General features: G+C 37.5%; 1 protein-coding gene across 1 annotated transcript; it reads right to left on the bottom strand.

Annotated features, from left to right (window-relative positions):
• Positions 1-1233: 1233 nt before the first annotated feature.
• BACH1 (BTB and CNC homology 1, basic leucine zipper transcription factor 1) lies at positions 1234-14988 on the bottom strand. The gene is made up of 4 exons (XM_010134485.1): positions 14691-14988; positions 8676-10049; positions 6758-6964; positions 1234-1756 (listed from the first exon to the last, which is right to left on the bottom strand). Exons 1-4 carry the CDS (start codon positions 14928-14930, stop codon positions 1295-1297), a joined length of 2283 nt encoding a protein of 760 aa, XP_010132787.1. The 5' UTR covers positions 14931-14988; the 3' UTR covers positions 1234-1294.
• Positions 14989-19445: the final 4457 nt, after the last annotated feature.

Here is a 19445-nt window from a genome sequence, read left to right as displayed (position 1 = left end):
AACCAGCAAAACCAAAGTTTTCTGTGGTGAGGTTCAACACTTAGTTCTGGTGTGAGAATAACATCTAAATAACAAAGCATCATTGGTGTACAATATGCAACTACTGCCATGTAAAAATCTAAAAAACAGGGATTATTTTCAGTAGCTGAACTTCTCCTTTGCAGGAGTAAATGAAGGAAATCCCTCCTGCTCATTTCCTTATTATACTTTCTGTATGTTTATACTTGTAGCACAAGCCATTGAAAATATACTACAGCTTTAGCCATAAAAGTATCCTGAAGGCTAAAATTCTGAAATAGATCTTTACTGGTCCCAGTGATCAGAGAACAAATACATTTGTAGATTAACTTAGGCAATTAGGCACTGAAGTCAAAGAATGTGGTGCCCGAATACCTCAAAAAAAAATGTCCTTAAACTTTCATTCCAACTTTGATTCCAACCTATTATAAACAGCAGCAAGCTTGAAGGTGCTAGGACAGTAAGTCACAATACAGCAATGAATTTCAACAAGTATACGGGATTCAGATGCCAGAGGATCCAATGCACACTAATCAAGGAATTGCATCAGTTTCAAACTTCTGCCGTTATTCCTCCCACAAAATTTAGAGAAGAGAGTAGTACACTGCAGCACCTCCGCTGTTCCAGTTGTCTTAACTACGTACTGGAAGGCTAAGACAAAGGCATATATTCAATAAAAGCTGGCTCTGGTACAGGGTTGGGAACAGCAGGAAACAAAGAGCTGTTCCAGACCACACTGGCGCGAATCTCCTCGTGCTGTCATGTTATCCTAACCATTCTACAAAATAAACATTTACAGAGCTATACACGCTTCTTAAGGTTTCTCTACCAGGAAGAAAGAAATCTTAGAGAGGTAAGAATTCCAGGTATAGAAGTCACTGTGCATAAACACTGTTAGGAGGCTTTTCTTGAGATGTAGAGTGGCATTAGGTACTGTGGCATAAGAAAGAATGAAGGCTGCTCTATACCTGAATGAAAGCTTCCTCACAAATAAACATCTGTGCACAGAGTTTATACTTTCCACCAACGTTCCTGAACTCTCCTTGGCATCACCACATAGAAAAAGCTCCAACGCTGAGACATACAAATAACACTCTAGAGCTACACAGAGCAAACCCAAAGCTTGCCAAGTAATATAATGACCATGTAATTGTCAATGTAGTTTCCAAAGATAAAATTTCTTTTTTTTTTTCCGCTTAGTAAGGTACTTTACAATAATGCTCAATTTCACTTCCAGGTGCAAAGTTGAGAGGCTGGCAATAGGAAGAGAATAGATTCACTCATCTGTAGTGCATTTGTCAGTCATTTGCTGACAGAAGTCTGTGATACCACTGCTCTGTCCACACTGCTCCACAAATGAAGTTTTTTCTAATGTACTCACAGAAACTGGATGCAGTTCTTGTACTTGATTGTACGTTGCATCACACACGCTTTTCACACTCTGGTAACAAGAACTCTGCTCGCTTGTAGATGTAACACCTGAAAGACCATCCGCTAATTCCATACGTGCTGGTATCGCAGGCTCGCTGTCAGAGGGAGCTGTTCGTTCCCTCTCCAGGAACAAAAATGAAAGTGGACAATCCGAAGAAGAATATTTTGCAAGAATTTGTATTTGCTCGTGACTCAAGGCTGCTTCCTTACACACCTGCTGGCAAAGTCCAGTCAGATTCTGCTTTGTCTCACCCAGAGTTGACAAAATGTGGTTTCTTTCCTTCAGCAAGTTTTCCTTCTCATTTTGCTGCAAGAAAAATAGCATTTTAGTCTGCATTTTTTAACACAAAACTTGTACTTTCTTATGTTTCTAACAAAGCTAAAACAAGACTGTAAATAATCAGTTCTGCTGAAAGAGAAGGAATGTGGCAGTAAATCCTCAAGTCATCAGTTCAGATATTTGAAGTAATTTTTCAGACACAACTTTTTCAAAACTCATGCTGGCAGCCAAAACAGTACTTTGTAGCTATTTAATAAATGAAACCTAGCTGCATTTACTATAAATATTCCTGAAACACTAGTTCTATAGGGTAACATTTAAATCTTTACCACTGGGTCAATGAAACATTAAGCAGAGCAGTCTTCAGAGATTTTTATAAGTTAAATGTTGAGAAATAGATAACCCATTTTTACTATTGATGTTACTCTGCTAGATGAAAATAAATTCAATGCTTAAATGCCAAGCGCACTGTAGCACAAACAATGGAGTTAAAAAGAGTTTCTAAAGTAAACAGAAAATATAGGGAAATTAAAGAAATAAAACATGCTAAAATTTTTAACAAAAAATATTTTCACTGGAAACGCAGTACTCCACTTTGTTTCAAGGCACTGAGCAGAACACTGGAGGTTAAAGAATCTGAAGTAGAGTGACAGAGGAGTGAAGAGACAGTAACAGAGGTGCCACTAGGTAGCTAATTTACTATTGGAACAAAAGAATATCAGCTGAATGCTTGAGTTTTATTTACACAGCAGACGTGCTTAAGAGTGGCAGATACCACTCAGACATGAAGTAGGACTGTCCCTGCTCTGACGAGCTTATAATCTAGCTACACAATGCAAAAGGATTTTTCAAACACAGGGCAGCAAAAGGGATGGCAATTCACTAATGAAGATCAAATAGAAAAAAGTACCATTTGTTGAAATAAAACAAAACAAAAAAGCTAATTTTTAATGTTATGAGTTTTTGTTAGACTTCTGATACAACTGGCTGAAGATGAATGGTGAATAAGCGAGGGGCTGGTCTAATGATGGAAACAAGCAATATCCAGGAAAAAAAAAAAAGGCAAGGAAATGAAGAGAAGGACAGGAAACAGGCAAGACCATAATGAAGCAGTTGAAACAAAAGGGAAAAAAAATCCATAAAAACTAAACATGCCACACATTTTGAGTTTTATAATTAAGAAGCAGAGTTCTGAAGACATACAAAGCTTTGAATAGTTTTTAAGAAATAAATTTTATTCATAAGGATTAGGTGTTATCACTATTGCTATATCAATTCACTCCTAGAAAGTTTATTTTCAGTCCTTCTCATTCCCTTTTGCAGGAGAAACTCAGACTACAACCTCTTTTGAAACTTGTTTTTTGAAAGAACTGACTAAAGTTAAGAGGCACTTTGCAAGAGAAGCCCATCCTTTTTGCCTTTGATTAGAAAGAGTGCTTTGCTAATAAACTTCTACTTGTCAGCATACTGAGAGCAGCTGTTGCCAGATCTCCTAATCTCAAATCACTCTGTGTACACTTTGGGTATGCAGAGGCATTCAGCTGTGTATTACAGACTGATGAAGTTATCTGGACTGCTATTTAACACAAACTTCAACATTCAGAACTAGTTTTGCTAGTGTAAATTCCCCACTCTGATCTCAAGTTGTTGACAGATTATTATATTTAAGGATATTGTGGTTTTATTTTAGCAGCATTATACTAATACTGCAAAGTAATGGCAGCTAATTTTAAGGTTGTAACAATCATCAAACTGAGCACTCAATTCTTCTGGTGAAGAATTTATCTAGTTCACACACTTCCTCTCCCTACTGTAATGTATACACAAGAAGATCTCAGTTACATTTCTTGGATCACAGCTTATACTATGTCACTCACTGACACATCCTACTCCTGAGCTAAAGAATCTTCAAGGAATTAGTGCTTCCTGAGGTCAGTTGTTCTTCACTCTGCTTCCGCTCACAAGTACCCTTAATTCTGAAGATTTGAAGTAAGAAAGTACAAGGAATGTGAATATACACAGGTGTTCTGAAAGAGCTGTTTCTAACAAGGCAACATCTCCTTGAGTGGTCCACATGTATTCTCAAACATGAAACATTAGTGACACCACCACATAAGAAAGGTCAATAAGCAAAGGCTTATATGGGGGCCAAAAACTACATTATCAGTACAGAAGATCATGAAAAATGAGCAAACTTAAACTTCCCAGGTAACAGATTCAGTACTGAACTGAATTTTTCTTCAATATAAGCAGAGATTAACATAAGACTTACAATTTCACAGAATCACTTGGGTGGGAATATACCTCAGGAGGTCTGTAGTCCAACCTCCTGCTCAAAACAAAGTCAGCTCTCGGTAAGATCAGGCTGCTCAGGGCTTTGCTCAGACATATCAGGAAAACCTCCAAGGATGGAGCATGCACAGCCTCCCTGGATAACCTGCTCCATTGCCTGCCTGTCTCCATTAGAAAAAAGTGTTTTCTTATATCCAGTTTTATTTTATGACAATGCCTCTTGTTCTCCTGCTGTGAAATACTACTCCCTGGGAAGCCAAAGATCTTTGACTCTCAATGGCTACATAATCTTGAGGACTTCCCCCAAAATATGGGCAGGTGGCTGTTAGGCCTCCCCACAGCCACCTTTTCTTCCAGCAGAAGCCTTGTTTCCTCTGCCTCTCATGACAGGAGAAGCACTGCAGGCCTGACCATACCAGTTGCCTTCTCCTAACCTTGTTTCAGGTTGTCAGTGTACTTCTGGCACTGGGAGGTGCCAAACCTGGGCAAAAGATTCAGTCTTACTTGTGCTAAGTATAGTACAACCACTGCTCTTCAACAGCCGGCTGTACTTCCGTTAATACAGTCCAAGACACCAATAGCCTTGTTTTCAGCCTGGACACACTGCTGACCCGTGCTCATTTGGCTGCCTGCCCAGACGCCCAAGGTCCTTTCCAACAAAGCTACTTCCCAGCCAGTCAGTCTCCAGCCTCTACTCTTGCAGAGGGTTAGTCTATTCCACACATAGGACTTTCTCAAGAAACACACCACAAATAATACCTTTTAATCTGAGAGAACAAAAACCTGGTAAACAACGACAAATATAAATTAATACAAGACAACATGCTGGACTTACTGGAAGATGGGATAAGGAATTTAAACAAATAATATTTCCCAACAGGCTACAGTACAGAGTATTATCTACTTGTCAAAAGCTTTAAAACTATCGCTGTATCATACTACCCTCTCTCAAAGCCACAGTACAGAGCATACTACGAGAAGATCAAAGACTAACAAGCCTGAGACATATGTCTGACCAGGAACGAGGCAGGAGTCATGATGCATAAAGTAACCTGAATGTACCACACAACACCTTTCAGAGATGTCTTTTTTCCTTCCACCCAGCTGGAAATTACGCCTAGACAGATCTTAAAGTGCACAACTTATACAAGTTTGATGGTGTGTAACACCAGTTGCTGGGAGACGTGCAACAGCTCCAAACAAGTCTTCTCAGGAAGTTCTGAAGAAACTTACCTGTGCAGTTGGAAAAAACCTAACTGGAATGTTTGTGCTTAGAGCATGATTTGTAACTCAGACCTCACCTCACAATTCTCAACGCTCATTGTCTAGACCTTGCACAGTGGTATCTGTCAAAGAGCAGACATGCAGTTTGATCTAGTACAGTTCTACAGAAGAAAGGACATTACACAGACTATCAGTCACTTAGTCAAACTACAGGTCTAATCTTGCAGGTTAATCTCTAATTCCCCCCCAAGCATTGCACAACACTGACAAAGTTGCATAACAAACAGAAATGACAATACGATAGCAAAACCAGGCAGAAAGTTCTGCTATGTCAGAAATGCAACTCTCTCTTTAGTCAGAATAACGTAACTGCTATTAACATAATCACCTGATTTCCCTCCCTTCCAGAGTATCTTCTTGATTCAGCACACTGAATGACTTGCTCTGGCAACTCATCAGGGCTGTATGGCACTGCAGACCTTACTTCAAAGTCCATCTCCTTTGTTGCAGAGGCAGAAATGCATGTAGTGAAAGATCATGGACCCCTTCAGGGAAGTAAGTTTCTAGCCCATGGCACTTTGCTCTAATTTTGTTTTCCTTTTCACTCGAAAGTCATAAGGAGTAATGTGCAATATGACTGTATATGTTCCTACAGAACATATCCTGCAGATACCAAGTACATAAATACAAAGTCTAAAATGCTCCATAAAGAATTAAGAGCGTAGTAATCCTAAACAACTTATCTATTTAGTGCAAATGCTACGATCAACTAGAAAACTGAGGTGAGAGGGTCAGAAAAAGACCAGAAAAGATCCATTCACAATTAATTATTGCCAGGAGAACTTCAGATTATCTGCACCACCCTTAAGTTACATATTTATCTTTTTATTGCCTTTTAAGAAGACGAAATTATGTTAGCAGATGGTTGCAGAGAAATCTGGATGCATTAATTCTTCACTTAATCTTGATACAACTGCTAAAAAAGTAAGCAGCTTCTTGAGTTCTGCTATGTCTCTTGCCTGTCTGCAAGGGTCTCGTTTTTCAGATTCAAGACTCAGGAAACAGTTCACCAGCCCAAGCTGATATGCTACAAGAACAGTACTCACAGTAACAACTGCATAACTGTAAACTTGATCATGAGCAATACCACCGAGCTGAAGAACAAAAAGCACAAAGAAAGGGGAGAGAGAGAGAAAAAGTAGAGCAGGATGATGGTTTGAGAATCATTCTGCACAATTAAGTTCAATGCTGATAGGCTTCAGAAACACCATGCACCAAAATTATGCTGTGATGCACTTTTTACTTGAATGGAAACAAGTCCACAACAGAAAGAAAAATGTGCATACTTTAGAGTAAAGCACAGAAAATCTAGAAGTCATCTAAGATTCATAAATTTTTCTAAGCTTGAATGGGAAAAGCAGTAAGCCACCTCACTCTCAAACTACTGCCACAAATCCAGTTAAGATGTTTAGAGAAAGACTTGAGTCAACAGTACTTAATATTAATACATACCAGTTTTTCAATTTCAGATTCAAGATTTTGTATGCAGTCAAGTTTTCTCTTACGACATCGCTGTGCTGCAATTCTGTTTTTACTTCGTCTTCGGATATCATGAACACAGTCCAATTGTTCACGAGTTAACTTATGCATTTTCAGAAAAGACTGGAAGTCATTTCTGGAAAGTGAGATAATCCTTTGTGCATTAAATGGCAGTTTTACCTAGAATGTAAGATATAGTTATAAATCAAAGGTGAAACTGATATACACAAACACTAACAAGCCAGTTCAAGCTTTCATTTTCAGATCTTCTCTATCACATAACCCATCTTTCTTCCTTAACCTCAGAGACAAGAGCAAGCTAATGTGGCCACCAGGTGAGACAGATAAAACTCAGAGGTTTCAACTAGATGAGTTCAAGCACAGGTGAAATAGCAGAGTGCTTTGCACATTTACACTAGATCCTCAAAAGCATGTTCAGAGTAGAATGAAATCTCTGTGTGTGTGGCAAATTACTGCATATTATTATACAGTTAATAATACACTCTAGGAAAATGTTATGGTGGTGCAAAAAACAGGCATCAGAAAGCACTAATACAGTCCAAAGTTTCCCCTAAGCTATTGTTAAGACTGTATCCTGCATATATTTTTATACCTATAGTTTTCTGCAGGAAAATTTCATATGAAACAGGCATTTACTTAAAATACAGAAGTCACAGTATCTGTCTTGCAATCTCTTAATGCTGAAGAAGAGAGAACCAGGCTCTTGCTATTGCCTGTACGCCTGAGCTACAGAAGGAGGAGCCTCTGGAACATACACAGAGCACAAAGTCCTTTAAAAGATAATTGCCATGTTTTATGAAGTATTGAACTAAAGACACTTTATTCTAATCCTTACATTTGAGTATATTAAGTTGCAGAGTATGTTACCTTGCTGTGGTCAAAGATCTGAATTTAGTTTAAAAAGCGACCACAGAAACCATTTCGGTGTTTGGCCACCACTGGTGACAAACAGGAAAAAAAAGGGGCAGACTACTGCCCTCAGCAATGATACCATCTACTTCTTTGTAATGTAAAGATGACTAATGTATTTAGCCAATTCTGGCCTTTTTGTTTGGCCTGTCGACTTGCTATATTGATGGTAGCTTCCACTTATTTTAAGTGTCAGTAAGACCCTGCATCTTGAAAAGAGTAGAACTAGTGCTTTAAGAACAACTGAATTTTCATTACATTAAAAGTTCCATCATAATCAAAGTCATACTGCAGTTGTACAATTCTAAGAACTGTGACAGAAATCATGGTAGGTATACAGTAAAATCTTTGGGATTAGACTACTTATGTACAGCATCTGCATAAAACACTACCAGAGCAATGGCATAAAGAAGTGCCAAATAATTCTGCTGTTGGAAGTACAAATATAACCTCAGTTTTAGAGAAGGGGATACTATTACAGCAGTCAGCTGGAAAACTTAATTTTCATTTCACGGTAAAACTGAAGTACCATTTCTCTCCCACCTTCTCCCTACAACTTGCAATAAAACCAAGAAAACTGTTAAGCTTCTATGAAAGACAGGTTACAAACAGTTTAGAGTTTTAAGTTTAACTGAAGCAGACAAAAAAAAAAAAGAACCCATGTGCTTTGGTTTAAGGGTCACAACCTTTTCTGTAAAAGTTGCCCCAGAAAACTATCTAAAGAGATCTACAATCTAAGCATCTACTGCTTCACTATCCTTCCAAAAAATACTTTAAGTCTCCCTGAATTAACAGTAATCTTCCATATAAACTTTGAATGGTTATTTAAAGTTTTATTTCCCAGATTTTTAAGGCAAGCAACCACCAAGGAAAAAAAAAGGCAACCCAAGGGACTCAGAATTAGTTTCTGAATAGGGCCTTAAGAGACCAGGAAGCAAAGCATACACCAATATGTTCTTACCTCACACTCTTGTTCTCTTGCTGAACAGGATTCGCTGTCTCCCTCAGTGTCAGTTTCTGAATCCTCTCCCAAACTTATCACATAATTGTAGGGACACTGTTCTTGTTGCTGTCCTTGAACATAATCTCCACTGCTTATTTCAGAGCTGTTGGAGCATCCTTCAGTACTAAGGTTGCTTATAAAGGGGCAGTTGACAGAATTCAATGTTGTGAAAGTTCGTTGAGAGCAAGGTTCAGGGCTTTCACTGATCCTGATACCCAGCCAAGGACACTCTAATTTTTTTCCCGAATATACTGGCTCCAGGCACTCTTTTGGAACTGCAGGTGGTAAATGTATCTGACAAGCTTCTGTGCTGTAAATATCACTCCAGAACCCTTTTGCTAGATGTTCTGCTACCTCTCTCTCCACACTGCTTCGATCACCAGCTGATGTAATGTCAGTGGCTTCCCTAGAGCACAAATCACCCTTTGAAGGTGTGTTTTCTTGACTTTCAATTTTATCACTCCCAACCCCAGTACCTGATACAGTTTTGTTTTGCATACTACTAAAATTCAAGTTAGCATATTGCTCACAAGTATGTAAAAAAGACACGGAATTGAGTCCATGAGGTGCAGCAGAGTTTTGGGGGAAAGCAGCAAGATCCATTTTCTCCATGGGGCACAACATGTTCTGAGTCACAGATTCTGTCTTTGACCCTTCCTTTTTCTCAATGCCTTCTTCCCCTTCTTCCGTTTTTACTTGAGTCTCATCACATTTTGAGACCAGCTGCATAGGTACACACTCCTGAGCTTTTTGTATGCCCTCATTATCCGGTATTTCCTTCTCAAGAAAAGCAGCAATTGGTGGCATCTGAATCTCTTTAATACTGGAAGTGGACTCTGAAGTATGAACTTTGTCATTTCCAAAAGCCTTCTGGAATTTTCTGTACTTTGGGCATTGGGAAGATAAGCTGGAAACACTATCCCTTTCTAAATGTAAGGGATCACATGCTTGATTGGCATTGTCTTGGCGAGCAGGCGATGATTTAGCATTTTCTTCATCTTTACAGAGCTTTGTGTCAGGAGTCTGAATGTATTCCTTTTCCAGAAGTTCTTCTGCTTCATCATCTATTTCTAGGTCTCCATTATCCACATTGCCAATTTTAGGGTTTGTTTTCTGACAACGCTGTGTACAACACTTCTTCCTAGGACATGCCTGCTGATCCAATTTGAAGTCCAAAAATTTGAATTTGAGAAACTGAAAGCAAGACTCTTCAATGTTGTGTACACCCAAAAATTCAGCACATTTGCAAACTTCAGACACATTGTCTTTGTTTAAAATAAGTTTAGCTGTGTATGCAAACTGAAGCAAAGGACTAAATCCTTTAAGGGTTACCTATTTAAAAAGGAAAAAAAAAGAAAATATTAGTATGGCCAATAGAGGTTTAAATAGAGAAACACATTGAACCCAATTTACCTGAGAGCAAACTATGCCAGTGGGACAGAGTACAAGATAAAAGGAGCATATTTGTTCCAAGCAGAAAACTTGGCCAAACTCATTCTGATACAAATCTTCTGATACAATTTTATATTTTGTGGCAATTATCTTTTTCACTGTGATCAATCTCTTAATAAAATGTTCTAACAACACAGCATTAACATGTGAAAAAACATTGCTGTACACTGATAATCAGTAACTAGATTCCAATTTTTTATCTTTCAAACCCAAGTTGTACAATAATTACTCTAGAATAAGATCAAAATGCTGATAATATTTAAATGTTCCTTTAAAGAGCAATGAGTTTAATTTGTTCAGTCTTATGCATCACTGATATAAAAAAAGTTTGAAAAAACCTGGAATTTGACCACACACAATTATCACTAGAGACATCTACTCCTTCTGTCTTCCCACAGATTAGGAGAATTGCACCCAAAAACTGTACACCAAAAACTACTATTCTGCTTAGAGCCTCTTTGGAGTAGGTAGTTTTAATAGAACACTTCCATCACTATCATCTCAGTTTTTATGACAAAACAGATGCCTAACAGGGAATCCAGAGATTGGACTCAAATAACAAAACCTGTATTGTTACAAACTGAACAAGATCATCTTTTACGTATGAAAAAAATCACTAAGTAACTGGGGATATTGTCTACCTAGACATCAGTAAAGCCTTTGTCACTGTTTCCCACGGTATTTTCCTGGCTGGCATATGGCTTGGATGAGTGTACTCTGCTGGATTAAAAACCGGCTGGATGGCCAGGCCCAGAAAGTGGTGGTGAATGGAGTCAAATCCAGTTGGTGGCTGATCATAAGTGGTGTCCCCCAGGGCTCAGTATTGGGGCCTGTTCTCTAACATCTTTATCAATCATCTGGAGGAGGGGATCGAGTGCATCCAGTAAGTTTGCAGAGGACACCAAGTTGGGTGGGAGTGTTGATCTGCTTGAAGGTAGGGAGGCTCTACAGAGGGATCTGGACAGGCTGGATCAGCGGACTGAGGCCAGTGGTATGAGGTTCAATAAGGCCAGGTGCCAGGTCCTGCACTTGGGTCACAACAACCTCCTGCAATGTTACAGGCAGGAAAGAGAAGCTGGAAAGATGCCCAGTGAAAAAGGACCTGGGGGTGTTGGTTGACAGCCGATTGAATATGAGCCAGCAGTGTGCCCAGGTGGCCAAGAAGGCTGCAGCATTGAGTGGCTGAGGGAACTGGGGTTGCTTAGTCAGCAAGAAAGGAGACTGGTAATCTCATCACTCTCTACAACTACATCAAAGGAGGTTGTAACAAGGTGGAGGTCAGTATCTTCTTCCATGAAACAAGTGATAGAATGAGAAGAAGCAGCCCCAAGTTGCTCTAGGGCAGATTTATGTTGGGTATTAAGAAAAATTTCTTTAAAGCAAGGATGGTAAAGCATTGGAAGAGGCTGCCCAGGGAAATGGTGGAGTCCCCACCCGTTGAAGTATTTAAGAGATGTGTGGATGTGGTGCTGAGAGACATGATTTAGTGGTGACCTGGCAGTGCATGGTGAACTGTTGGGACTCCATTTTAAAGGTCTCTTCTAACCAAAATAATCCTGTGATTCTGTGAATCAGGCAGAAAGCTGTAAACACATCATCACATTACAAATTGCATGACACTTCCTTTAGTCTTTCTTTGCAAGTGAAGGATAAAGCAGTACGTCCATTATTACTGCTCAAACTCAAGCCCACATTCTGCTCCCCTTCTTTATTGAAACGAACAGGACTTTATGCTGAATAAAGTGCTATATTAATGCATTAACTATACTGAATTCTTCTGCCAGCAAGATAATTAACTATACAAGCAATTTACTTCAGCAATCAGTTGAGAGTGTTTTGTCTGAGTTTTCAGTGGTGGTTTAGTGTGTTGATTTTTTTTTAAAAGAACATCAAAAACAAAACATGAAAGGAAACTGAAGAGATCCGCACAGAGACAGTTCAGCAAAGCTAAACTATCTGTAAACTTTTATGACCTAAAGAATTCTTAAAATAGTGTTTGAAATATGCTCTGGAGAGAAGACTATTGACTACATCGTCACATTAATTAGTCCTTAATAACATGGGGTAGTATAAAAGTTTATCCATAAGCGGCAAAAAGTCTTCAAACTTTTATAGTGAATAAATTAAATTTGGCTTACGAAGAAGTGACATTCATAGATTAACCTGAACAAGACAAAGACAAAAACTGTATGTTCTTCTATATAAGGTAGAAACACTTACTGCTAAAAACTGGAAGGATCAAGAGGGGAAAAAACACTGTACTCCTTTTGCTTTCTCTTACACATTTTTAGTTGGCTATCCTCAACCAAGATAGAATGCTAGAAAAACCTCTTCATCTGACTTATGTAGAAAAGCAATTCTTGCCGTAGACTTATTTCATTTATATTTGGGCTGAAATTCTAACTCAGTAAAATCATTTGTAGAAAACCAACACAGAACCTACACCAAGATGTCAGTAGTTAAGTCTTTATACTATAATGTATGAAGTACTTTAATTCCAAAACTATTATGTTATCTCAGATTGAGGACTGGTGTCCTTCATTTTAAACTTCAAATACTTTGCATATACTTCAAATACTTTGCAAATACTTAAATACTTTAAAAAGGTTAAAAAAATAAAAAAAAAAAATCACGTCAACCATGTGATCAGCATGTGCCCTTCTCTTAAATCCAAAGCTTCCTAAACTGACTCATTTCAAAACATTTAGCAGTTCCCAGAGGAGAAGCTCAAGTTGCTGAGTCTTAAGATGCTTTTACCAAGTTAGTCATCGGATCAAATGATTCAAAGATGAGATTCACTGTTAGTAGTATTGCTTGTTGCTTCAGTAGATTCAATTCTTACTGAATACTAATAAGCAATACTAAATTACATTAAGAGCCCTCTTAAAGTCCACACTGTAGTAAATATCAGGATAATTTTCTTTACAAACTCTGGTCCCTTCTAATTCAGGTTTATTTCATGGGTTCAGTGGAAAACAGTTGCTTTGCACCAGAGCTTATTTTTCCCCACTCCAACTCTGATGTACACTTCTTATTCTTCCAATACCCTGTTTTTATCATCATTCCAAAGCAAAATTGTCACTTCAACATAAAAAGCTTTACATGCCACTAATTTTGTTCTTTTACTTCAAATCATGGCTTTGTGTACCCTAGCATCCTACTTCCCTTCCACATCAGCTCCCATCATTGCTTGCTTTTAATCTCAGACACATTAGGCCACTAGGAAAAGAAGTATAAGAAATGAACACACAGACACAGTAAGAAGTTTGAGTAAAAGTGAAATAGTGGTATTATGCTGTAACATAATTTTGTAACAAAACTGTTGATCAATAGAGAATAGCAAAGACCACTGAAGGTCTTTAAAGAGACCACCTGATCCCTTTCGGTCTTCTATAAAATCAGAAAGGTTCTGGTAACAGAGAATCCTTGTGCTTATCTCCGCATGTAATACAAAGGTAGTGAGGTAGCTACTTTACTGAAGTGCAGGCTTTCTGAATACATCATCTGTAGGTTAACACTCAACTCAATGTCATGATAAATATTCATTGATCCACACCTTTTTTCCAAGATTAATGATTGTAGTAGAGTTGCCAACAGTTTGCATGTTATTGCCCATTTCCCAGAAAGCCACTGATTATTTAACAACCAACTCCTCAGATTACTACTACAATCAGAGCACTTGGAGTATCTTTGCTTTTCATCTACAAACACAGATAAAAATCCAGTCGCTTGCCACATGTCTTTTGTAACTTAATACCAGCTGGAATCTTTAAGTGTCTTGGATGCTCCAGATACATTATGATAAATTTTCTTTCCTGCGGATACCAGGTTCTGGCTCATTGCCACTAAATATCTTTAAATTCAATGTGATTTAAGAATATGTACTTTAGGGGTAAATGATAGCAAGTAATTGCAACACTTCTCCTCAGTCTTCAAAGTAACAAAACACAGCAGAAAAAAAAATAACCAGCCTTCTAATGATCAGTGTGTAAAAAGGATGGGGAAGTGAGCAGAAGAAAATTATAAGCAACAGTAAGCAGCAAACAAGAATATAAGCACAGTTCTATTACTCAAGCATACAAAATCAAATCTTAATGACACTGAATTAAAGGTGTCACCATTTTAGACTGTATTTATTTATTTATTACTCCAAAACTATTCTCTTTCCATATAGGAGGACTAGTTCTGCAATACCTCTTTTCCATTTAAGGCCTGGTTTTTGACAAACTTACATACTTTTACAATTTTGCACGTTGCAAAGCAATATATACTTCATTTAAAAGATCTCCCTATACATTCCTCAAAACAGCATTCACTTATCTTCAGCCTGTGATATACACTCTGATCTGTCCAGCCTTTACCTCAGCCAATGGCAGCTTCACAACTTAGAAATTCTTTCCCTTCAGTTCTTAAATCCCTTGCCCTAACTTCTCAGTTAAGCACCAGCCTATTGTAAGACAGAACTGAACAAAACAGGTTAGAAGCACTAGCAGGTACAACAGAGAAGGGAGTAACACTTACCTCTTCTGGTAAAGTGATGATAAGATCAGCATCCACCTGGCCCACAATTCTTGAAAGGAAGTAACTGCTGCAAGCTGCAAGCACAGCTTTGTGAGCCCGAAATCGCTGATCTTCCACTAAAACAGTAACATCACAAAGAATATCTTGCTTTCTCTGATCATCGAGACTGAGAAGTACATTGGTACTGTGCACTGAAGATTCATATGCAAAAACCACACTATTCTTCTCACTTAGAGACATTCTGTATCACGAATGGTAGTGTAAGTCTCAGTGGAAAGCATGCTTCTGTTCTTCAAATCTGGAGGAAGAAAAAACAAGTTGTACACATGAAAGTCATATCCAGCAGGAACCTACTGATACTAAAACATAATAACCAAACTGTTGAACATGCATTGCCTATTCTAATTCTTTTTAAGACTAATACTCAATGCTTCATACATGTTAATACATAAATGCATGTTTATGAGCATTTAAAATACCCAAACCTCAGTATGTACAACTTAAAATATTGCTTTAGCAGTCTCATAGATCAAAAAAGGGAACAATTTTTCATATGACTTCAGTGATAAAAAACACTTTATTCCTTCAGCAAGTGATCAAGCCATAACTTTACTGTAACACCTAAAAATTATTTGAATTTTCATTTAGTTACCAGTGTGTTCTGACATGAACTTTATGAAAAGGTTAAGAAAAACAAAAAACAGAGTAATTAAGCCAAAATTCACAAATTACAAGGTAAGTTACTTCTGTTTACTGATTCGCCCAGTACAGACTAAAATATTTGTGTTCTACCTTCTTTCGAATATAGTTTGCCTGCCAACTAGGCATTGGTAAAACACTGTCATTTTCTCTAGTAGGTTGGCATTTTGTTCTAAAAGCAGATTAGTTCTCCTATTTTCCACCTGCCTTAATTCTCTAACACAGCCTTTTTTTCCACCTCCCACTCATCACTATTTGATTTGCCATGCTTGTTAGAAGTTTGCTTTCCTAATGGATCACTATGATTCAGATCACCTGTCAACGGAATCCCCTTTGTGACAGAGCATCAAAGTTCTGAAATAATGGTATTTATTGGCTAATACACCACAGTAAAAATTATATGATAATAAAACCTTGAAAGAAGCTCATGATATATTTGTCCTGAAGCTATTCCTGAAGTCCTAGCATATGCAAAAAAGAGAGCTAGGAAGAAGTCATCCCTCCTAGAGAGCACGAAGTTTAGCAGCCTTTCCAAGTCTGATCTTTACATAGTATTTCTAAATTCCTATCTTCTTTGGATTGATCCTTTCCTACAGTTATAAAGAAAAAGAAAAAAGCCCAATAAGGTGTCCTTGCATCTAAAGCTCAATAAAGAAACCACATAATAAGATTTGGACCTGTCTGTCAAGGAAAATATGTTACTATGCAAAGTGTTACCTTAGAAAGCCAAGCATTTAGGTTACACTGTACTATTCTACCCAAGAGTTACTGTAACTTAACACAGTTGCTGCAACTCACTTCAGCTGACACAGGACTACCCAATCATTACATTGCTCAACAGAGGTTATTATGATATGCCAGCTCCCAACAACAATAAAACTGTAGCCAATGCAAATCTTCAGTTTTCTAATATGGGGAACTTTCACAATGTGGGGAGGGAGAAGGGCATGGCCATTTTTAAACACAGTAGGGAAAAAAACAAGGACCCTGCCAGCTACACTCCTGGTTACTCACTGCTCAAGTTATTTTCATGGCATACAGGCATTTTTAGTGATCTTTGGAAAAGAAAGAAATGAGAAAAAGATCCAGAGTTCCAGTGACAGTGGTACCGCAGTACCAGTCCAGACGCCGGTGAAGTGGAGTGCATCAGCGTTACCTGCCTTTCCCATCCCCTCGTGGAACTCTGTATGCTCTACTTCACACTCAGCTTTACCAGCCAAACGTACTGATCATAACTTGGCAAAGACAAAGAAACTAAGTCTGTTCTGGGGCATTTGCTTAAATATACAAGACTGTTTTGTGAAAATAAAAGTTCTGAGGAAAAAAGAAAAGTTACACAAATCGGTTTTCCCCACTAAGCAATAGCTAAACCATGTGCTGTTAACTCTACAGGGCTTACTTTTGGAAGCAAAAAAAAAAATATCAGTTTAAATGTTTTCATATACCTAATGACAAGACTACATAGACTTGCTTACTTAGGAAATACTTAAATTTAATCAGTTTAAATGGAAATTATTAAATAATCACCTGTGAAACAGTTACTTATGAAATTCTATTCTTATAATAGCTTATGAAAAGTAAGCAGTGAAATATAAATAATGTATTCCTTATTTGTTTGCTCTACATCCTTACCATAATCCTCAGATATTACAGCACATGCAGTAATATCTTTTTTTAACAAAATATCTTTTTTCAACAAAGTATGACTGTACTTGTTACCAGAAAGACAAAAAAAAAATCCCAAAGAGGATGGCAGACAAAATCGAAAACTAAATCCAAGGTGGTGGGGAGCATGGGGGAGTATGACAGAGAAGGACATATTTGGGGGTGAACACCTAGGCAAAACTCATGAGAGAGACCATAGTTACAGGCAGGCCTTTAAAGGTTCTTTTTACTTTCTTCTTTTGAAGTCCCAAGGTCTCCCAACCCTCAGACAACCCATGCATCATATATGCTGCAATAGGGTTTCCCTTGTAAAACAGATGCAATATCCAATTCCACTCACTACACTTTCATGCACAGAAGACTAAAAGAAACAGTAGTTTGTTTATAGATATAGACGTGCAGAAGACAGTCAACCCTCTTTTTCACTTGATCTCCGCAAGGCACACAACATGCTTTCAAAACAGTGTGCAGCCTACCTGAAGTACTGATAACAAGCTTCCAATGTTGTTGCTGCCAAAAACAAACAAAAAAAAACCTAGGTTTCAACACTGAAACACTACCTTCTGCTTCTTGAGATGTGAAAATATTTAGTTTGAGCATAACTTCATTTAATGTTTTACTCTGACAGAATGTTGTACTTTAATGTGAAAATGTCATCAGCCAATGTTATGACAACACTATTTTTAAACAGGATGCAAGTTTGTTTTAAAACAAACAAGCAAAAATATGCACCCCACTCAGACTAAATTTCTCACTGTGTTCTTTGTAAAATCTAACTACTGTCATACATGATAAAGAGAGAAATCAAAAGGTAAAGAACCGGAAGACTGAAAATGCTGGTGAAAACAAAAAGCATCAAACAGGAAAGGGAAAATACACCACTGTAAAAAGCCATAACACTTCAGAGAAGAACTAGCAAAGGTCAAACTTGTGAATGTCTTAATTCTGTTTTCCCATTGTGTAATACAGGCATGGTACCACGTTTATCATAGAATTTGCCATAACAGCCAACTAGATTTTCCACAAAGGCATGTCAACACAAAATTCAGTTGTCCGTAAACAGGCTTGTTATATATATAGACAACAACGACCAGACTTACTGTTGTACCAGAAAGTACCTCTCTTCTGTAAACAGTGTAATTTTTCTTCTACTTCTATCTATTCTCCTGGAGCACTCAAAAATTCTTAAAATTACAGGTGGACAAAGAAGGGAAAAGGTATGAAGTGGGAAAAACAATTTGACGGTGCTTTTTGAAGAAGCTTTAACTTTCATGCTCATGCTGTAATTGTCACACAAGGACAGACGCTTTAGGCTTTATTCTTCCCAGTGCAAGTGTCCATTCTACATAATTTAATTTTCTACAAATATTATCTATCAGATTTTTTCCCCATTTCAGACAATTCAAATGAAAACAGCCACCAGTTACTAAAAAGAAGGAAAATAGACAGTACAATGATAACGGAAATTAATTCTTTGGAAAACAGACTAAGACTCCTATTTTACTATACTATTTTTATTTTTAAGTTAACACTTAAGTAAGGAAAACTAAAAGCAGGCACAAGTATTCCAAAAGTCAACAGATGACTATGACTATCATTGTTTACTGTGTCAGTGTCAATGAATAACCACATGAACCACCACCATAAATGCAAAAGATGCCAAGAAACAAACACATGCATGAATATTATTTAGGATATCTGATACAGCAGTTACCATCAAAAATAAGGACAGTCCAAAAAGACCTCCCAAAACTTAAAATAGTCCTTACAACGCAGGTTGAATGAATTAAAGAAACAACAATGTGAAAGCTCACTAACTACAATTTCTCAGTTACTCGAAGAAAACTACTAATGTCAGTACAAGAGCATTCCTCAAATTCCTCTCACCTGAAATTCCACACACCTAATAACTTCATAGTCTTGAGAAAAGGGAGAAAAAAGGGTACGGGGGAGAGAATATATAAAAACACACACGGTAGTACAAAACTACATAAAGGAAAACTTGCAGCTGAATGAATCAAGTTCTCTTTTGAAAACACAACCAAGCTACTATGAAGTTTCTATTTTTTATAAGACACCGATTTTGAATTAAAAAAAAGTTTTGCCTACGGAGAAAAGTATTTTCTCCTAAATATCAGCTATAAAACTTTACTCTGCTTTATCAAAGTGAAGAAACCCCATTTTTTTCCACCTTTGCTAAGAGAATTCAGTAGAAAAACTATGTCTAGCAGTTACCTGTAAGATTACCATATCTTCCGTAAATTTAGACATCTCTACTTCTAATTGACTAGATATATACATATTTATTTTTCAAGAACATACAAAATACTTGTTATCCTAATGAAAATTAGCACTGCAACAACACTTTAAAAAGGAATACATGTTTTTATA

The sequence above is a fragment of the Buceros rhinoceros genome, unplaced genomic scaffold (genome assembly GCF_000710305.1).
Source record: "Buceros rhinoceros silvestris isolate BGI_N320 unplaced genomic scaffold, ASM71030v1 scaffold3544, whole genome shotgun sequence".
Classification (NCBI taxonomy): domain Eukaryota; kingdom Metazoa; phylum Chordata; class Aves; order Bucerotiformes; family Bucerotidae; genus Buceros; species Buceros rhinoceros.
Note: the sequence above shows the minus strand (reverse complement) of the source record. Positions and strands in the feature narration are given on the sequence as shown.